The sequence below is a fragment of the Protopterus annectens genome, chromosome 13.part0 (assembly GCF_019279795.1).
Source record: "Protopterus annectens isolate FY-2018-M chromosome 13.part0, PAN1.0, whole genome shotgun sequence".
NCBI classification, from domain to species: Eukaryota; Metazoa; Chordata; order Ceratodontiformes; family Protopteridae; genus Protopterus; species Protopterus annectens.
The window spans coordinates 1,288,537,480-1,288,560,639 of NC_056747.1; the positions used below are offsets into that span (position 1 = coordinate 1,288,537,480).

Here is a 23,160-nt window from a genome sequence, read left to right on the forward strand (position 1 = left end):
GTGCAAACTAAAACCAGTGGTCAGTGGCTTACCAAGTTTGCAGATGACTGCAAGCTGGGCACCGTCTTAAATTCCCCCTGGTGATGTGAACATCCTCCAGGAGGGCCTTACCCAAACCAATGACTGGTGCCAGAACCATGGCCTCAAACTGAATGCCAAGAAATGCATCATTATCCCCTTTAGGGAAAACAGCATCCCCACTAATTATCACATTAATAACAATGGACTAAGCATGAAATCAGCCGTGAGGGACTTGCACACCCAGGTTGATATCAACCTAACTTTTGACCATCAGGTTGCCTCCGTTGTACGGAAAGCTTTATACATGGCCACCTCATAGATAAGGGTATTTCATCCAGGAACAAGGAGGTCATAACATCCCTGTACTCCTCCCTTATCAGACACATTATTGAGTATAATGCCCCCTTCGGCATGTACCTTGCCAAGCACATGCAACAGTTGGAGAGACCTCAGAGGTTCCTGACTAGGAAATTCCTGGGTCTCAAACATCTGTCCTATACAGAGAGGCTAAAAGCCCTGTCCCTCTACTCAGTCTCATACAGACTGCTCGGAAGTGACCTGTGTCTGCCATACAAGCCCATCTCAGACTCTGCTTTGATGGAATTGCTGCATATCTGTAAGTCAAACTCCACTCGAGCAACCTGCACACAAGGCCTCAGCCTTGTCTGTGACATTAATGGAACTTGTTGGCGGGATAGAGTGCCCCAAAGACTCCCCCATCTGTGGAATAGACTCCCTCTCCATGTCAAGCAGAGTACCGCTCTAGCCCTCTTTAAGAGAAACCTGGACGACTGGATGGGAAACAGAAAATACACCCCTGGGATTCCACCTGTGTTCCTGCTGGACAGGGGAAACAGGTGCTGACTTTGTGGGAATATGGGCAAAATTCTTGGCTAGGTTTACAAGGGCCTTTAGGCCAATAGCCTAGTATCATACTATGAACCTATGCATAGTGCAACAGTGAGCAGCGAGTTTACACAATGGCTGGTAAAGTGCTTACGCATGAGAGATGCACATTTCTACTGCCTTCCCTGTTTACACAGTCAAGCAGTGCGCAAACGCAAAGTTCATTGCTAAAATTATGATAGTTAGTGCTGAATGTATGAAACACACCTGCTGTTCAACTGACTCTGTGGCAGCAGGTGTCAATGCATTGGCACATTCCTTTTCGAGCCCAGATGATATAGGGTTTGAATCCAGGGGTATGTATTACTTTTGCATAAATAGTAATGTGATAATGTACTAAAATTATACTTTACTCTTTTTACTTTTTTTTTTGTTTGATGTAGTGCACAGTGTTTAAGCAGCATTGGACGAAGCTAAGTGCATCAGGAAAAAGCCCTTCACCATCACCTGGCATTGGTGCATGATGCCAAATTCCCAGTAAACATAGAGACCACAAAGTGAAGGGCTATGTTTTGACCAGATTATAGGTGTTAAAATGGGGTAAATAGGAAAGTGGTGAAATGGGAGGCAAGTAGGGGGAAAAACAAAAGGAAAGCAATACAAGAATGTGCAGAAGGGAGGTAGGAAAGAACCATAGCTATCCATTTCTTTAACAGTGTAATCTGAAAATACATACAGAATATTAGCTGAATTTGGACTGGCACCTCCACAAAGAGGGGAGACAACAACACAATCATCTTGTGTAGCCAACTGGACCAAATCAAATGTGTCAAGAAGATACGTGTGTGAAATGGAGAGCTATGTATGGGACAATACTTTTTTTGTGGGACAGGTGTCCAGAGGAATGCTGGGTAAAGGATGCTGGTATTTCTGGGTCAGATAGGTTGCGTAGGTGAGGAAACAAAACAATATAAGACACAGGGATGGTGAGGGACACAAAAGGTTGGGGGACACCATGATTTGAATGAGGGAGGGGACAATACAAGCTCATGCCTGTCAAATATGGAGACAGTGAGAATCTAGTCCTCACCCACAGGACCATCATCACTGTCCCATTACTTCGATGGCAGCTGGAGTGCTTGATGTCTTCTCCTCTTAAGGACCAGGAGGGAGAGCAGCCTTTCCATCTGGCATAGGCATGTACCAGTGGTGCTGTGTATGACTATGCACCAACCCTGGCATCTCTTGGTGGGTGACGAAATCCCCACCTCTGCCAGTACTCCCAGAAGGTACCACAGCACCAGCTGTCAGGGTAGTGCTACCTACCAGGTTGGGTCCCAGATGTGTTGGGCATCAGTGCTGGAGCCAGTGGAGTGGGGGCAAGCTGACCCATTGGAGTTGGCCTATCTCATTGTGCTGTGAAGCATTTAGTGATTTGTTACAGATGGATGACAGGGAGACATTTTAATGACACATAATAGAAAATAAAAATAGAAGACATACAGGTTGGGGTGATGGAAAAAAAAATACATAAAATTAGTCCCACCATACATGACATACAATGCATTATCACAATCATACAACTATTTTATCTGAAGTTTTACATTTAAGTATACTTCCTAACAACTACAAACTATAATTACGTACTGCTCAAACTAATCCTTGCAATGTGTAGATACTGCAAATATGCTTGGTCCAATTATACAGATTACAGTTAACAGCAGGGCATTTATGCCACTTGTATACAGTTTAATTTATGTAATATTATTAAAGAAATGCAGTATTGTATAGTTGTTATTCATGGTATACATTTTATGTAATATTATTACAAATGCAGTATTGTATAGTTGTTATTCATAGTATACATTTTATGTAATATTATTACAAATGCAGTATTGTATAGTTGTTATTCGTAGAATACATTTTATGTATTATTATTACAAATGCAGTATTGTATAGTTGTTATTCGTGGTATACATTTTATGTATTATTATTACAAATGCAGTATTGTATAGTTGTTATTCGTGGTATACATTTTATGTAATATTATTACAAATGCAGTATTGTATAGTTGTTATTCGTGGTATACATTTTATGTGATATTATAAATGCAGTACTGTATAGTTGCTACTGGTGGTCTTTGCTACTACTGTATGCACGCTCACTTTGCCACTACTGTATAGAAAAGAAAACAATTTCTAACTAACTTTTAAAGCCACAACAATACTTCTCTTGTGCTGAATATATACTACTTGTTTCCTTCAGTCTCTGCAAATGATCAGTGTGATGAAGAGAGATACTGCCAGCACAGCTATCTGGAATTTTGTAAATAATTATATGTCATTTCTGAATATCAAAATGATTTATATAGAAGTATGACAAAAGGGATACTGCCAGCACAGCTATCTGGAATTTTGTAAATAATTATATGTCATTTGTGAATATTAATATGATTTATGTAAGATGCTTGTGTTACAAATCCATTAGAACTGCATGTCATATAGGTTCATAGGTGTGTACTAGGCTAATGGCCCTTGAGCGTTTACAAGTCTAGCCCATAGAAGTGCCCTGGCACTGTGCCAACTGACGTTAGTTAGACGTTAGTTCCCAGTGCCTCTATCAAGAAGAGCCACCTGAGTGATCCTCGGGGTGAACTTTCTATTACCCATCCACTCATCAAGATTGCTCCTGAAGAGGGCCAGTGAGGTGCTCTGCTTGACATGTATAGGAAGTCTATTCCAGAGCATGGGCAGTCTCTAGGTGAGGAACCTGTTCCTCCAGCATGTTCTGTTGACTGTAGTAATGAGGTTGAGGTCTCTGAAGCATGTGGTGTGGAGGGATTGAGATTTCTTTAGATGTAGCATTTCTAACAGAGCTGGATCAGACATGGCTTTGTAAGTCAAGCAGAGATCGCCTCTAAGTAGGTGATGTGAGACAGAGAATAGTCTTTTGAGTCTGTCAGTGTAACATGCTTAATGCCTAGGATCCTCTTTCGTGAGTCTAGTGAAGTACATGCCAAATGGGGCATTATACACAATGACTGGTCTAATGAGGGAAGAGTAGAGAGAGATGATGACCTCTTTCTTCCTGGATGCAAAACCCTTGGTAATATGTGTCACATAGAAAGACTTTCTGACCACAGTGGCAATGTGGTGATTGAAGGAGAGGTTGCTGTCAACCTGCATCCCCAGATCTCTTATAACGCCTTCAGTGGGCTCCCATCAATGTGGTAATTAGTGGGAACTGAGTTTTTACAAAAGGGGATGATGACACATTTTTTGGCATTAAGCTTAAGGCCAGGGTCTCAACACCAGTCAATGGTCTCAGTGAGGCCTTTTGGGTCTATATTATTCCAGTAAAAGTGCTTTTGTGCGAATGCGAAAAGAGCGACACAAATACATCGAAATGCATTAGGGAAAAGAGGTAGTTGGCCAACTACCTGGAGTTGCCTTTTCTGTTGCTACAGTGCAATCTCGGAATTGGTATATTTAGTTAGGGGTGTGGGGGGTGTGGGGGGGCAAAGCCCCCCCACCTAGTTATGCTTTTAATTTAGGGTTTTTTCACGAACGGCTGCATGAATTATTTCTCTAGGAAAATTTTTAATTTTGCGGCTGTTCATGATTTTCAGCTTTCGTGCATTATGTGTCTACTTTTATGTAGTCGCACATATGCACTTTTGTTGGAATAATATAGACACAGGCCTTTCTGTAGGATGTCTGCATCACTTGGGGAGTTGATGGCTCCCAGCTTGCAGCCGTCTGTGAACTTAGTCAGCCAGAGTCCCTCTGTGTTGGTCTGGACTTTTAAGAAGTAGATGCCAAAAAGAAGAGAACCCAGGACCAATGCCTGTGGGACTCCACTCATGACTGGTCACCAGTCTGAAATGGAGTCCGCTACTTTCACACTGTGTGTTCTGTCAGCCAATTTGCAACCCACCTACTGATATATGGGTTGATGCCTAGTTTGGTGAGTTTATCAATAATTCCTGAGTGAGGAATGGTATCGAAGGCCTTGGTCAGATTGAGGTAGGCTGTATGCACTGCCTTACCTTCATCCTCAGCCTGGTGACTGACTCGAAGAAGTCAACCAGGTTGAGCAGGCATGATCTCCCTTTCACAAAGCCAAATTGCATGGGGTCTAGAGTTTGGAGATTTCCTATATCTTTATTAATCATGTCCATGATGATGTGCTCCACAGCTTTACATATCAGATTCATCAGGCTAATGGGGCGATAATTTCCAGGGTCTGTAGTCACTCCCCATTATGGAGAGGGATGACTGTAGCAGTGCTCCATTCGATAGGGACAAAGCCTGAGGTGAGGCTGTGACTGAACAGGCACACAGATGTAAAACCAGAAAAACAAGAAACCACAGACTTGACCGACAGAAGTTTAATTAGAAAATAAACAAATATCACAAAAAAATCAGATATCAGATAAGCGCTTTCGTTTGGCGCCTGCCAAACTTTTTCAAACAGTTATCACATCACTTCCTGTAAGCTAAATAGTGTTAATCAGTGATGTAAGCAATTAAAAATTCAAACCATTAAAGAAACAGCACGTCACCCATAAAATAAAGCAATTTTCTATGTATCGAACAAATGGCAAATTAATAATGAATGAATGTATGTATATAGAAAGACAACATACTATATACACCTGTGTTCAAACCCTATATGCGAAATATAAAACACATGTCAAAGCAATACATTTAATAATTTTGCTTTTGTTCTTATGCTAGCAAAATTAATATATATGCACAAAATTTAACTAAAAGAAAACAAAGAAGTGCAGTCGTGAAATATATGTAACTTGTTAAACCTTTTTGTCAAACCTAAGCAATCGCTGACTCAAATTTCTTTCTATTGCAACAATTCTTAGTGTAAATACAAAAGGCATACAATGTATACTAAATGTTACTTTTACTTCTTGCATTGCGCTTAATGTACACATCGCTGAAAAGGTTAGTGTTGTACTTCGTCTAAAATAGGACGAAGTAATAAAACCCCAGCATGAGTATAAAATTGGTGTAATAATAATAATAATAGTAATGGTGTGTAATATGGTTATTATAACAGTAAAACCTAAACAACATAACCATATAAAGAGTATATATAAAAAAATATATGTGTTGAAAATGGTATCAAAATATGAGCTGATTTTTAACCGTATAAATAGTGAATATAAATGAGTAAATAAATATTTAATTATTATAAAGTAAAGTGAATTATAATGAATCATAATATAGGTGTTGATATATGATCTATATGAAACTAATATTTATGTAATTTTATAGGAGTTGGTTTGTAAGTAAATAGTAGACATAAAATCAATTGATTTATATAATAAATTAAATATATATAGTAAATATACTAAAAATACTATATATATATATATATATATATATATATATATGTCTAATAATATATAATGTCAAATATGTAATAAATTTAAAAATATTAAAATTGACTAATAAATTAATATTTATGGTATTGAATATATCCATATATAATATACCAATAAGTGTACATAACATATGTAATAATTTTATCTCGAAAGTGCTTTTAACTTTAAAATGCTGGCTATAGATATTGCATTGTTCAAATCTGGCCAGTTATGTGCATTTAGTTTTAGTTGCCATTCAAGTTCAAGCCTTTCTAGTAATAGTTGCCATGCACCACCCCTAATATCTACCTTTAGGACGTCCAGAACCACAAATTTAAAATTATGAGATGTGTCTATACTAATATGTTTTGCTAAAGCTATTTGCTATAAGCTAATGGATTGGTTCAACTTATTTTTGTACGAAAAGGGCTTAATTCAAACCAGAATTAATTTATTTGATCAACTTTTAGATATTGTTTTAAGAAATAATTGTATATCTTTTAACAACAATATTTATTTACAAAATGAAGGAGTAGCCATGGGGTCCCCATGTGGAGGTCTTTACGCGAATATAGTAATGCATACATGGGAGAAAAAATATATCTTTAACTCATTATTTTTTAACTATTGCAAAACTTATTTGCGCTTTTTAGATGATATATTTATTTTATGGTGTGGAAACTATGAGAAATTAGAAGAGTTTTTAACCTATATTAACTCTACAACTACTTTTTTAAAATTTACAGCAACAACAAATGTCAGTTCTATAGCCTATTTAGATGTACTATTAGAAAAAAGATATTATAAAATGAGAGTTTACATCTAAAATATATCGTAAAAATACTTATAGTAATAGTTTCCTGCATTTTAATAGTTGCCACCCCTATACTCAAAAAAGAGCTGTTTTAAAAAGCCAATTTGTTAGGGCCTCCAGAATGATCAGTAAAAGAGATGATTTTATAGTTGAATGTTTAAATGTATGTGAAATGTTCAGAAATAGAGGATATCCAGATAAATTGATAAACAGCATTATGTATGAAGTAATAACCAAACGAGATAATTTACACTTTATACCTTTACTTAATCAGGCTGCTATGGCCACTTCCAATACATTAGGTAAAAACAACACAGGAAATTTAGATAGTGAAATCAGCATCCAAGAATCCACTAATATCATTCAAAATAGCATTGAAACATCAACTATAGCAGAAGCTAAAAGTTTTACTAAGAGCTTTATTACCACTTTCAATTCAGATAGTGGTTTTATAAATAATATTATAAAGAAAAATTGGCAGCTTATTGTGGCTGATTCGTTACATTACCATTTTGATTTTACCCCATCTATAGTATACAAAAAGGGCATGAATTTGAAAAAATATTTAGAACACAAACCAAATACAAAATATGGTGAAACATTTAGATGTGGTAGATGTAAATACTGCTCTTATGTGTTTGAAACAAAAGAAGTAATGATAAATGGCATTAAGATTCGTTTAAAGGAAAAAGCGTGTTGCAACAGTGAAAAAGTTGTATATTGCGCTTTATGTTGCAATTGCACCATGTTTTATATAGGTAAAACAGAAAGGAAACTTAAAGAGCACATAGGTGAACACATAAGAGCTATATGAGATGGAAACAAATTAAATGCTTTAGCAAAACATATTAGTATAGACACATCTCATAATTTTAAATTTGTGGTTCTGGACGTCCTAAAGGTAGATATTAGGGGTGGTGCATGGCAACTATTACTAGAAAGGCTTGAACTTGAATGGCAACTAAAACTAAATGCACATAACTGGCCAGGTTTGAACAATGCAATATCTATAGCCAGCATTTTAAAGTTAAAAGCACTTTCGAGATAAAATTATTACATATTTTATGTACACTTATTGGTATATTATATATGGATATATTCAATACCATAAATATTAGTCAATTTTAATATTTTTAAATTTATTACATATTTGACATTATATATTATATACTATTAGACATATCTATATATAGTATTTTTAGTATATTTTGATATATTTACTATATATATTAAATCAATTGATTTTATGTCTATTTACTTACAAACCAACTCATATAAAATTACATAAATATTAGTTTCATATAGATCATATATCAACACCTAGATCTATTATGATTCATTATAATTCACTTTATTTTATAATAAATATTTATTTACTCATTTATATTCACTATTTATACTGTTAAAAATCAGTTCATATTTTGATACCATTTTCAACACATATATTTTTTATATATACTCTTTATATGGTTATGTTGTTTAGGTTTTACTGTTATAATAACCATATTACACACCATTACTATTATTATTATTACACCAATTTTATACTCATGCTGGGGTTTTATTACTTCGTCCTATTTTAGACGAAGTACAACACTAACCTTTCCAGCGATGTGTACATTAAGCGCAATGCAAGAAGTAAAAGTAACATTTAGTATACATTGTATGCCTTTTGTATTTACACTAAGAATTGTTGCAATAGAAAGAAATTTGAGTCAGCGATTGCTTAGGTTTGACAAAAAGGATTAACAAGGTACATATATTTCATGACTGCACTTCTTTGTTTTCTTTTAGTTAAGTTTTGTGCATATATATTAATTTTGCTAGCATAAGAACAAAAGCAAAATTATTAAATGTATTGCTTTGACATAAGTGTTTTATATACACATACTTCGCATACAGGGTTTGAACACAGGTGTATATAGTATGTTGTCTTTCTATATACATACATTCATTCATTATTAATTTGCCATTTGTTCGATACATAGAAAATTGCTTTATTTTATGGGTGACGTGCTGTTTCTTTAATGGTTTGAATTTTTAATTGCTTACATCACTGATTAACACTATTTAGCTTACAGGAAGTGATGTGATAACTGTTTGAAAAAGTTTGGCAGGCGCCAAACGAAAGCGCTTATCTGATATCTGATTTTTTTGTGATATTTATTTTCTAATTAAACTTCTGTTGGTCAAGTCCGTGGTTTCTTGTTTTTCAGGCACACAGATGTGGTGCCAGTTTGCGTTGCAGTTCATGTAGAACACAGCCAGGGATATTATCGGGTCCCATGGAAGCTGTATTCATAGCCTTGGACAATGTAGCTTTAACCTGTGCTGCAGTAATACTGGCTGCCTGGCATTCTTCCAGTATTGTGATTGGTCCTTTAGAGGGGGAGATAGGGGTAAATGTGGCACTGAATCTGTCAGCCAGTATGTTGGCAATATCGTTGGCTCAGTATAGGAGGCACCATTGTGCAGTAACTCAGAGCAAATCTGGGAATTGCCATGAAGGTTCATGATATAATTATAGAAGGCTTTGTGATTGTTTTTAGTGTCTGCCCCAATTCTACCTTCATAGCTGGTTTGGAGGATTTGTTGAGAGATCTCAACTTTTTGTTGAGGCTAATAAGGGAGTTTTTCCAGTCTCAGGACTTCACCTTTTTCCGCAACAGTGTCTTCCTTCTGGAGGAAGATAGTTTGTACAGACACGTGGTCTGAAGAGACATTTTGTAGAGTGCTTGTGCTTGAAATGTACCCACGGTGTGCCCGGCTGGAAGAGAACAGAAATGTACATGCACTATTGTAACTGCTTAAATGTATATATTTTAACAGTGGAAACTGGAATACAGGAGATTCAGTCCAGCAAAGCTTCAGAAAAATAGCTGAAATTAAATTACTTTATGGCAGCAAGATACACTGGTCTGTGCTGAGAAGATTTTGTTACTGTCTTCAGAGTGAACTAATTACAAAAAATTGTTTTATGACTTCCAGCATCTGCTAAAGATCTAAGGTTTATGTATTTTCACAGGTAAATGCTAAATGCTGCTAGCTTCCAGCTATGGGGGTTTCACCTGGGATAGCTAGATGACAAGAAATGATGTCATTCTGCAAGCTATCCTAGCAGTAATATTTGAGATATTAATTTAAGAAGTCTTTTAGAGAAACACAACATTCTGTATTCTGTCTTTGACCTGACAACAACTAGAAGATCCATTCAGCACATCTGCCTTGCTCTGCAAGCAAGTTAACTAGAGTAAAGTAATTCTCTTAGATTCAGTCAGGAATATAGTGAAGCTTAGTTTAGATATTTTTCTTTATTTATTTGAGAAGGTCCTGCAATGTTGTTTAAAATATTTCCTGTGATTTTGAACTCTGATGGCACTGTAAATACAGATTTAGTATTGTCTTGCTCTTTTATTATTTATTAGCAAATATATTTAAACATTTCGTTATGGCTGATCTGCCTAGAGAGATTAAATTCTGAGAGTACTTGCATATTTATTTGGTGACACTGTGTGGGCCACTCCTAATAGCCTTGCACTTGGTAAAGCTACCATTTGTATTAGCAGTAACATTACACAGTCTGATTGGACACCCTTAAGGGCCTTAAGGTATCTGATAAGAAGTTAGCTGGTAGCAGGGATAACTACCTCATAGTCTGGGTAAAAGGGGGCATAGCTACTAAACCTGTGCCAGCCTTTCCCAGGTGTGTGTGTATGTGTGTGTGTGTGTGTGTGTGTGTGTGTGTGTGTGTGTGTGTGTGTGTAAATCAAACCTCAAAGAGTGCGCATGTCAGCTGCTTAGGCAGGGACATGAAGCACTGGTTGGACAGAGAGGGTGCTAGAGGTCATGGCTTGGCCACTCAGCTGAGATCTCAACTCTATAGCTGTGCCAGTGGGGAGTCTTACTGGGGATCTGGAGAAAGAGGGAGAACCCAGCCCTGGACTGACTGTGGTCTCTATATGCTCAAGAGAAATTGGCCTTGATGCAGAGAGCTGCATCTAGTAACACTGTGTTTGTACCTTGTCATCCTCTCAGTGTACATCCCCCACTGTTGCCAGTGGTAAGGACTGAAGCTCCTTGATTACTGGTCCAGTGGTGGGTCGTCACAATCAGCATGAGCCTGCTGATTCAACTCAATTTCAGGATTATCCGAGAAAAAAAAGAATAGAATACAGAAGAGCATTATGCATACCAGTCTTGACTATATTAAGCTTTCTATGTATTATACATTCTGTTTATTAGCATACTTACACAACTGTGGGATGTTGCTAGTTTGAAACTCATCCAACCACAGGTTGAGTATATCCCTCTTGTGTCTTTTTAGGTCACTGAAGTGGTGCCTACTCTGTTCTCTACTGCATGGAATACCAGTCGTACTGTAAACAGCCTTGGCCATACTATTCCAAGCCTCAGACTTGTACTGGGAGCCAGAATACTCCTCCTGCAGAAGCCTTTGGCTGTGGTGCTTTACCAGGAATCCAATAAGTATTCTGGACTGCTGAACACCCCACCTCTGTGCCCTAAATTGGGCACCTTCTCCTCTAAAGCTAGATATGTCTAATCCAAAAAGTAGAGCAATGGCAAATAATGATTTCCCACCAATTCCTATCGCTTTTATTTGTAGTGTGCAAACCTGAGCAATGATGCCAACCGCATTTGCACAATGTTAAGCAGAGAACAACAGTGCCAAGCAGGGAGGAAAGCAACTTTTTAAATTGGAAAGTTAACCTGACACTTGACATTTAGTTTGAAGGGTGTCTGCTGCTGTAACTGTTAGATTATTTAACTTTGCCGACATGCACTGAGGGCATAAATTTCATGACATGACACAGGTTTTGGTTTGGCTTTATACACTTATAAAATTGATTTTTACAGTGTGGGATTCAAACCTACGCATAAGAGACAAAACATTTTCTTCCACAGAGGTGATTTTCCATATTTGCCCCAGAAAAACTGCTTCTCAGACAGTCATGAATCATTTGTAAATACAGATCAAGTCTGAGGTGTTAACCATGTATGCTCGTGATCGGACAATGTCATTATATATAGATTCATTTATGCATGTGTCTTATTTAAGTATGAAGGCCTTCCAAAATAGCAGAATTATACTTACAGAAACATAGTAGACAGTATACCCTCAGTCATAGATCTTAACCTTCAAAACACAGTAAGGGTGTCTTATCCCTCATACATAAAAGTCATATCAGCTCCACTATTTATGATTATGTGTAATGTGTTATAAGTGAGACTGAATATAATGTGAAATGGAACAACAACAAAAATGTCTGGAATTTCCTGTATTAGATCCCAGGACCATGTGTATGACAGCCCCTACACGTATATCTGTTGCCACAGAACTATTGAAAAAACACTTAAATATGTTCCTGTTCATTACCATAAAATAAACTGTCACAATAGTAAAAATATGTTGCACATCCTGTATTAGAACCCAAGACCATCTGCATTACAGTCCTACACCGACACCTACTATTAAAGGAAAAGTTAAATGACAGTTGCATAATTCCCTATTCATTCTTAAGTTCCATGTATTAACCACCATGCAATGTCTCAGAGTGTTTGTGCAGCACCCAACAGAATTAATAAAATGCATGCATTTTAAATTGTTGACTGCCTGCATCCTGTCTACAGGTGTTCAATGGCTGCAGGTGTTGGGGAAGCTTGCTAACCACCACGCAATGTTGCTTAGTGGCATTTCGCGATGGAAAGCAAAAACTGCAACAATGTATCTTTCTTGACCTTTATACGGTCTACCCCCTGAATGTAGATGTTCTATCTGCTTCCTGTGTGGGCCACTAGTCCACGTTTGTGCACTGTTAAGCACTGTGCAATCAAGATAAGCACAGCTAAACTTGACATTCATTGTGTTTCTCTATTTCCCTTGTTTGCGCTAAGCTGCACACCACTCAAACACTAGCATTTAAAAATTTTAAAAAAAGGAAAACACAAAAATGGGAAATTAGGTGAAATGAAAAAATAAAACTATTAAATAAACAACACTACAAAATTTATGTTGGTACATATGAAATATTTTTACACAGGTCTGGATTTGAACTCTCACTGCAATGGACCTTCAAAACACAAGGATGTCTTATCCCTCTTTGTGACACAAACAGCTTTGCAGCAGAGAACTAAAATCATTGTGCATACAACCAACTGCATCATCATCCATAGTACTAACAAAACATATGACAGTTGTTTGTACATGTATTAACTTCAGATGTAGTGCACTGAGTGGTCACACAACCATTTCTGATTATTGCTTGCATAAATGCAGCTCTGTCTTATCTCTCTGTGCTTGTTGCCCAGTCTTGTCTTATCTGACCAGTAATCTGAGACATGCAGTCTGGAAGGCATTCTGTAACATTATCCTTAAAATTTGTGTGGATATTAAATTGCAGTAATATACAGCCATCAAGACATGAAGAGGAGGTTTGATGTTACTGAACAGAAACTGTGATATGTGTCCTGCTTACTTACATTTAAAACCTTGATACAATTACATCTACACTTTGTAAGTCTAACCTGGCTGACACACCCACTGGAGGTAGGGGAGTCTGAGCTGCTGTTGTGTTTCCTTCTCTCTACCAATAATCACTGACCGCTCCAATCCATTAGCAACAAACACTGAAGGAGGGCCTGCAATATGTTTACATTTGCTACACAGAGCCTAGTACTTGGGATTCAGCAATTCTAATGAGTTCACACCTCATTTGCATCTTCACCATGCTCACAGCCCTGAATCTTCACTATAAAAAAGTGTAGCTAGGGAACCTGAAGGTGAGGAGACTTGTTTATGTGGGTAACACTGAAAATATTTATCTGCAAAGAAGATTACTGATCTTGATAAGGTAATCTTGCATTTTTCAGCTATATACTGCATATGCTGAAATATAAGTATGAAAAATCTGTTAATATATATGTATACATATGCATTAACAAGTGCTACTTTTATCTGTATGCATTTCTTACAAGTATACTGATGGCACATGCATGTTTGTCAAGGCATTTTACTCTCTCATATGCACAGCCTTATTAACTGTCATCACACATGCTAATGTTACAACCATTTTTCTCTATACACTCTTCTATTGTTATTTCTGTAAAATGCAAATGTCCTATGCTGTCAATGACATAGGGGTGTTAGCCTTCTATGAGAAGGGAGTGCTGACCACAGGTAGACATGAATGGCAATTGCTTATAATGGAATGTTCTGTGGTAGGACTGTACACGTTTCAGGGACAGCTAATTTGATAACATTTTTAGCATTTCACTGACGATTTGCTAGCAAAATGTGTCATTTGCCTGTTTTGGGGGTAGGAGAGCAGAGCTGCATTTTTGTTTTGGCAAAAACAAGATTTTGCAATTACTACTCTCCTTGTTTTGGAGCCAGCCTTGCTTTGTGTGTGATTGTAATTTGTTACAACCACAAAATTCCTTTTTTATATATTTGAATATCTTGACTATTTCATGTTTATCCAGTGGGTTATATCAAAGCAGGACTTTTATTTATGGGATACTTATGTGCATTATCCTTCTTTTGTGTTTTATGTCACCTAGGACCATGGCACCCAGGCGTCCCAATCCCCAAAAATCCTTCTTCAATGACCCTTAAAATGAAGTCATCGTGGAAGCATTTAGGCATCATGGTGCCTTCCTATTTGACAGAGGACATTGGGATATGTCTGGCCAAATGCAAATTTAGCAGCAGATAGTTGTTGATGTGAACACAGTACGTGGCCAAAGCAGGACATATGATCAGGTACATCATAGGGCCACTGACAGGATTTCATCAGCCCAGAGGACAGCAGCTGCATTGGCCCTTAAACGGATAGCTACTGCAGGGGGGCTGCTACAGAGCCATCACTGACACCAAATGAAGAATCACTGTTCACTGTCAGGGATCCAGACAGCTCACTGAAAAGTGTACAACAGCATATTACTGAAGTTGGTGCTGCTGTTTCAGGGAGGACATGTATGTGCCAGGAGGAGCTTTCAGGTAGGCTTACCTATCTCAATTGTTAAATACTTCTTGTATAGTAAAATACTGACAACAATACTTAAGTTCTGTTTAAAATTAAAATTGTTTGGGGGATAGTTGTAGATTGCTACAATTAACAACACATTCTGGTTGATTACACATGGGCTTGGAGCGGACATATCATCCAAGTTCTTGTTAAAAGTATCATTAGTGTACATATAAAAGCCAAAACGTTTCAACTCCCTGTGTTACTGTTAATTTTGATGATGGTGTCCTTACTTTTTGCTTAACATCTTCCAGGACCATCCAGCATAGGGAGCCTAGAATCATCAGCACATGGTAAGCCAAACATTTTTATGTCGGTACAGATGAGCAGTTCAAAGAAATAATTAGTTTGTGATGCAAGTGTCAGGACTGTTGTATGTATTGCTTTACTGTCTGTAATTGTGACACCACTGTTATTTTGTTAGCATATATTGGACTATAGTAGTGTAAGTATTAATTTTTATCCTGTGTTTGTTGCTTATTATCACAGGTGATCCTGACAGCGGAAGTGTGGGACTCCTACCACCTGATGTCAGAGTATCAGCAGACTCTGATGATGATGGTGGCCAAACAGAGGCACAGTTGGGGGGTGCAGAGGTTGAACTAACACTGAGGATGACATTCAGCTGTCCCCTGTAATTCTATCGGACACAGCCAGTAGGCCTATGTCAATGCCAACCCATTCCAGTCAGCCCTCAGATATTGGACAGGTGGAGGCTGCGACACTCGATCAGGGCAGTGTGGCTACTGTGGCTTCAGTGCCTGCTGACTATGGCCTTAGCCAAAGTGTGGGTGAAGTAACACACAGGAGGGCTGATGGGGATGTTCAGAGGAGGCCTGCTGTCCATCCTCCACCTGATCCAGGTGTGTCTTCCCATGCTACTCAAACTATGTTTAGGGCCGTCATGTCATGAAGGTGCAGGCATGTTCCAATAGGTCATCCAGAGAAATGCTTAGGGTTGCAGACGTGGCACAGGATGACATGCGTGACTGCCTCACCAGTGTTGCTGAGTCAATGGATCAGATGAATGACATGTTGGAATAAGCAGTGTCTGTGACGGAATGTCTGCTGGGAGGGGGGTGGCATCCTTGTGGGCATGATTCAGCACCATCATCTGATGTTAGCTGATGCGGCCTTGCCTGATCATTTTGCCACAGTGGCACTACTTCCACTGCTCCGTCAGTGGTTGAGGTGTCTACACCCAGACATGGCAAGCCCTGGAGTCATGGTCCTCAGTGTCCTTGTGAGAGGAGTTCGTCCAGCAGGCATCAGTTACATTCCGGTAGCAACAGTGCATCTGAACTTGGGCATGGACGTGGCAGAGCCAGTTCTCGTGGTCAGACACAAGAATAATGAACTGTCACCTGTACCATGCAAGGCTCACACTTTTCAAACATACCAAAACATAGAGCTAGCATGGAGCTTGGCTGCGTTCCTGCAGACATTCACACACCAATTTCACCTGCAGGGCCCATACAGACATACACACAACAATTACCTGGTTCAGTAGTGAAGCTTAAACATCATTCTGTCTCACTGGCCATTTGGTTTGTTACTTTATCTAAATGTCTGCCTGCTTCTGTTTCTTACTCGCATACACTCACTCACCTTTTGTGTCAGCCTAGGCTTCCTGCCCCCCCCCCACCCCACCCCAACACCCTGTGCAAGTGATGATAATGGTGCCATATCCCTGTTTTCTATCTTTTGGATTCAGAAGTACACAAGCTTTGTGTCTGATGCTGAGAGTGCATAATTGATTTGGTGCTTAGTATATCTGCATTTGTGACGTTTTGCTGACTGTACTTTTGACATATTCTGGTCTTAGAAAGTTAGACAGTTAACAGAATCAAAACATTTTTGGCAGCAGTATTTTAATAATCTTCTGAAGACTGTGAAGTCTGAAACTGAAATGTGTCTCATTACTTTCTAACTTCTCTCTTTAATGATTTTCCAGGACAAAAGTATGAGGTTAAACTGAGGATATCCGGTGACCATCAGTACTTTTGACAAGTATGAATGTATGAATCTTTCAAGTCTGAGGCCTACTACGTGATAAAGAACATGTGCATTCATAAGTCTTTACTGTCACATGTTAAAGTCACTGCTGTACAAATCACTCACCTTTTACTTACATTACCAACTACCCTCCATTAACTGGGAAAACTACTCATGTACCAATACACCTCCCCAACGTTTCCTGTAGTTCATTAATTCCAATGGCCTGGACAAGCTCATTCTTACCCCCACTAGAGGTAGCAACATCCTTAATCTGGTCATTACTAACATGGGCGACCATTGCTCTACAAAAATAGTCCGCTCCTCCCTGGTTAGATCCGACCACAAACTAATCACCTTGGAAATCCACATCTCTCCCACCCAACCCACCCCCACAAAGGTAACCGCCATGAAAAACTTCTCCAAAGCTAACCTTGGGCTCCTAAAAACAGAAGTGGCTAACTTCATGGCACCCATGCAAATGGAGAATCGTTGTATGACCGCTGAATTATACATCAATGCACTGTATGAACACATACATAAATGCAAGGATCTCTCCATACCCAATAGAAGCAGGACCCTCTCCTCCAAAAAAAGGAAGCCAATCTGGTGGTCTCCTGCCATAAACAAACTCTACAACAGAAGGAGGAAACTGATGTGGAATAAGGTGAACTCCCAAGACTAGAAAAACTCCCTTATCAGCCTCAACAAAAAGTTGAGATCCTTCATCAAATCCTCTAAAGCTAGCTATGAAAACAGAATTGCAGCAGATAGTAAAGACAACCACAAGGACTTCTATAGTTATATAAAGAATCTCCACGGCAATACCCAGATTTGCTCTGAGCTACTGCACAATGGAACCTCCTATAGCAAGCCAACAGATACTGCCAGTATACTGGCCAACAGATTCAGTGCCAACTTTACCCCCCCCCCCAGGACCAATCACAATACCAGTAGATTGCCAGGCACCCAGTATTACTGCTGCACAGGTTAAAACAGCACTGTCCAAGGTCAAGAATACAGCTTCTATGGGACCTGACAATATCCCTGGCTGTGTTCTACATTAACTACAGAGTGAACTGGCACCTCACCTGTGTGTCCTGTTCAATCACAGCCTCATGTCAGACTTTGCCCCTACCGAATGGTGCACTGCTACAGTCATCTCTCTCCACAAAGGAGGAGTGACTAGATCCCACACAGTTTGGTTTTGTGAAGGGCAGATCATGCCTGCTCAACTTGGTCGACTTCTCTGAGTCAGTCACCAGAGCTGTGGATGAAGGCAGGGTGGTTCATACAGCCTACCTTGATCTGGCCAAGGCTTTTGATACCATTCCCCACTCAGAAATCATAGAAAACCTCACCAAGCTAGGCATCAACCCCTACACCACTAGGTAGGCTGCAAACTGGCTCACAGATAGAAACCACAGTGTGAAAGTTGCTGACTCCAAGTCAGATTTCCAACTAGTCATGAGTTGAGTCCCACAGAGTTCAGTCCTGGGTCCTCTCCTATTTGGGATCTACTTCTCTGAAGTCCAGGCCAACACGAAGGGACTCTGGCTGACAAAGTTCGCACACGATTGCAAGTTGTGAGCTATTATTAACTCCCCAAGTAATGTTGACATCCTATAGAATGGCCCTACTGAGACCAGTGACTGGTGTCAGAACCATGGCCTTAAGCTCAATGCCATAAAATGCGTCATCCCCTTTGGGAAAAACCTGGTTCCCATGAATTACCACATTGATGGTAGTCCATTGAACACAGAAGGCGTTATAAGAGATCTGGGAACACAGGGTGACAGCAACCTCTGTTTTGATCACCACATTGCCACTGTAGTCATAAGGTCCTTCTATGTGGCACATCTCATTACTAAGGGTTTTACATCCAGGAAGAAAGAGGTCATTGTCTCCCTCTACTCTTCCCTCATTAGGCCAATCGAGTACAATGCCCCATTTGGTATGTACCTCACTAGACACCTGCAACAACTGGAGAGCCCGCAAAAGTACCTCAAAAAGAGGATACTAGGCCTTAAACACTTGTCCTATATGGACAGACTCAAAAAAACTCCCAACTATTCTCCGTCTCATATTGCCTACTTAGAGGCGATTTCTGCTTGACTTACAAAGCCATGTCTGACCCAGTTCTGTTAGAAATGTTACATCTAAAGAAATCCCAATCCCTCCACACCACACGCCCCAGAGACTTCAACCTCATTACCACAATTAACAGAACATGCTGGAGGGACAGGTTCATAACCCAGTAACTGCCCATGCTCTGGAACAGACTTCCCATACATGTCAAGCAGAGCACCTCACTGACCCTCTTCAAGAGAAATCTTGATGAGTGGATGGGAAACGGAAAATTCACCCTGGGGATAACTCCAGTGGTTCTACTCGACAGAGGCACTGGGAACGAAGGTCAGGTGGCACTACGCCAGGGTAATCTTATGGCTAGGTTTGTAAAGGCCCCAGGGCCATTAGCCTAGTATACACCTATGAACCTGCGAAGTAACAACATGCAAGGATATGTCATTCATTCGTATTGTATTTCAGGGCTGAGTCTGTCTGATGCTAGGAGTACACAGCCATTACATGGGTAGATAAAGGTTGTGAGCACTGTCCGTCATGAAAGTTACTATACATATGTGTGTAAGATGAAGGTTTTAGCCCCTTAGGTGGTGAGTGAGTGTGCTACACGTTGTCTCTTAGCCAATGTGAGGGCATACTGAACATGCCTACATCTGCCTACACCCACAGCAGTTGCTGGTTCCCCCTCTGACTCCTCACCTGCGTGTGGCTGTGGTGACCTTGCCACTGGTGATGGGATGTGTGCCCCTTCCCCTTGTTGATCCTGCTGAAGCTGTTTTTTGAGAACGGTGTGTAGCATGGCACATACTGTAAATATATCAGTACATGGATTGTACTGCAGGGCTCCCCCAGATATATTTAGGCACCGGAACCACAACTTCAGCAGCCCAAACAAATGCTCTGTGATATTTCTGGTTTGAGCATGTGCCTCATTATGGTGCTCTTCAGCGGGTGTGTGTGCATTTCTGATGGGCATCATAAGCCATGGTCAAATTGCATAACCTGCATCCCCCAGTAAATGACCCTGTGGGATATCACTCCAAGTGAACATCTGATACAGTTGGGAGGTGTGCCAGATATGTTAGTTATGGTAACTGCCTGGGTTGCCAGCACACACATTCAAGATGATTCCCTTAGCATTACGCAAAACTTGGCAGTCAATAGAGTGGAAGCCTTTTCTATTTATGTAGAGCCTTCCCTGTTCCCTGGGTGGTGCCTTAATTTCTACAGTAGTTTGCCACAGGGTAGAACTCCTGGATATGTGTGGCCCTGTCCTCAGGAGTACAGGGAAAACATATGCAGTCATTGGCATGTTGGAGCATAGCATTCAGGAACTGATGGAGGATCCTGGATGCTGATGCCTGTGACACCCCCAGCATGCCCCTGTTTTTCTTCTGATAGGTTCCTGCAGATAAAATTCTAAGTGCTACACATACCTTTGTCTCCACTAGTGTGGGTTCCCCTTGGTTTGCCCTGGGTCTGAGTTACGAACAACAGAGGTTGCAGAGTTCCTGTAGTGTGTCTCTATCCACCCTGTAGATCTCTACAGTTTCAATGTCATACAGATTGTGATAAGTTAAATGAGGTCTGAAAACTTTTCTCCTTCTTGGCCTTGATCTGTTAGCAGCAGCATAGTCTTCACCCTGTTGCACATACACATGAATTAAAGCAACAGCAGCCCCTGACACTGTTTCTGTGTAAACTCCTTTCCATGGCTGTATTCCAGTAGGTTTTGGAATTCACATGGAAAACCAGCATTGAGTCTACACGGTTGCTTTATAGCTTGCTGAACAGCTCCTCCACCTTGGATTGGTTGATTAGCATACAGTTCAGCTGCTTATGCTGTAATTAGCATGCCACGGTGTTTACCATGGCCGCAGTGTGTAGAGTCACTTACTGAATACAAAATAGTGTGCTACCGTCCACGATGTGCACACGCTGTTTGCAGACCATGTAGGGTTTACTGACTCTGCCAGCCTGACTATAGCCCAGGTCACCCAAATTCAGTTAGTGGCACCTTGGACATCTATTGGAGTTGACATAAGGAGGATGGGACAGCAAATCCAGAAAGGGGAGGTGAACTGGGACCATCCAATTCCACAATCTGTCAGAGGAGGGGTGGTAATGCAAAAAACAGTCCAGGAGTAGGTATTTGACCACCAATATGCAACATGGCAACTCCCATAGTGGGTGAGTGGGAGCAGCAACTCACAGGGGAGAGTACAGTGCCTTCCATATTGTGGATTGCTTCTATCCTACCCAGCGAAGGGGTCAGGCCTCATAATAAATATGCTCTCACTGCCTGGATACTGGCAAGGACACAAACTGATACCTGTATGGCGGTCTCCCCCAACCTGCCCCTGCCCTCACTGTGGATACCCAGGATGGGGAATGAATGGGACTGGCTGATGTGGGAGGCCTGATGGTCAGCAGGCACAGTGGGAGAAACAAGCACATTAAAAAATGCTCAATCAATGACCTTTAAGCAAGCAGCCCAAAGTTATGCACCAGTTCACAGTCAACAAGTGATGCATTTACATGTCTACTGTCACCAAGAAAAAAATAAAAATATATGTAAAAGTTGTATTACCTTAGCCAAAAGACGGTTCCCATCATTATCCAGAATAAAAATGGCTTTGACAGTGTAGAGGGTTGGCTCCTAAAACAGAGATGAAAACATATAAGGGTGACGTTACTGTCAGCTAAGACAGCCACTGTTTAACATTGATGTCCACAAACGCAGCTATAAAAGCAACAAAATAAAACCATCACACCTGACACATGCACAATCCTCACTAAATTAATATTCTAACTCCCAAGATCACAGAATACCAGGGAAAGGGAATATTGCCCAATCCCAGGGACTGTACAATCACATCCACCTGTTGACCATCTGTTTTGTCAACCAAATTGTGTCGATAAAGCAGATGTCATCAACTTTAAACACATTTGATTAAATAAAAAGCACCAAATATCAACGTTTACAAAGCTGACCACAAAGCGTCAACCTTGCAAAAGTCGACAAACTACTATGAATGTGCACAGCAATAATATCAGCCTATAAAAATTTAAACCAAAAAATATAACAAAATGTTTCTTTTTGAGGGAGCAAGCCCCTTGCACCCCCCACACCTCATGCTAATTAAATGTACTACCTTTGAGATCGTACAATGTCAGAGAAAATAGATACTACTGTACCCTGAGAATTGCGCAAGCTCACCCACCTGTCGACCATCTGTGTAATCAACTAAATTTTGTCAGCAATACAGATGTCGACCATCGATAGAGATGACAAAATTCAGCGGATCCATACAAACACACGTGTGCGTGTGTGTGTTTGTCTATCTGTAAGGCCCCCCTTAAGCCATACATTAGGGAATTTCACTCAAATTGCATGCATTTCCTGTCACTATTCTTTCATTTTACTGCATAAAACATACATATTACAAATCTTTATTTCAGTAAAGACATGATTTAATTTGTAAATGCAGCTTTTCTGTGTTCTGCAAAAAACAAACGTGTAACAGCAAATACCAGCTTGGTAACTCTTGTACATGCTTCCAGGTAATCACTTTCAGACTTAAATGGAAGAACTTAAAATAGTTCATTCAATTTCAATAGCTCACAGATCTCCTTAGTTTCATGCATATAAAGGGGTCAGGACTTCCTTGCCTGTGTCCCTGGTCCTGCCTAAGGCTGTCTTCCATCAAGCTGCCTGGCCTCTCTGGTCTTAGACAGGCCATTGCCTGGGTATAACATTTCCACCTGTACAACTCCTCTAGACAAGCCACTACCAGCCACTGCCTGATTCCATCAGTAATTCCTCTGCAGTTGGAGGTAAACATCTCTAGTTCACTCAGCTTGCTTTCTCTTTTTATAAAAGAGTTACTTTCACTCCAACTAAAATCCATCTTATTACACGGCAGATATTACAAATATTTCTCCCTCCATCTATTTACCATTTTACTGAA

At 39.8% G+C, this 23,160-nt stretch overlaps 1 protein-coding gene across 6 annotated transcripts in view; it reads right to left on the minus strand.

The window, feature by feature from the left end:
- COPZ2 (COPI coat complex subunit zeta 2) overlaps positions 1-23,160 on the minus strand; it is a 670,348-nt gene that overhangs the window by 590,483 nt on the left and 56,705 nt on the right. For all 6 annotated transcript variants that reach the window (XM_044055305.1, XM_044055308.1, XM_044055307.1 and 3 more), the window contains exon 2: positions 21,780-21,848. In XM_044055305.1, coding sequence (XP_043911240.1) covers positions 21,780-21,848 — 69 coding nt within the window. The remainder of the gene's footprint in view (positions 1-21,779; positions 21,849-23,160) is intronic.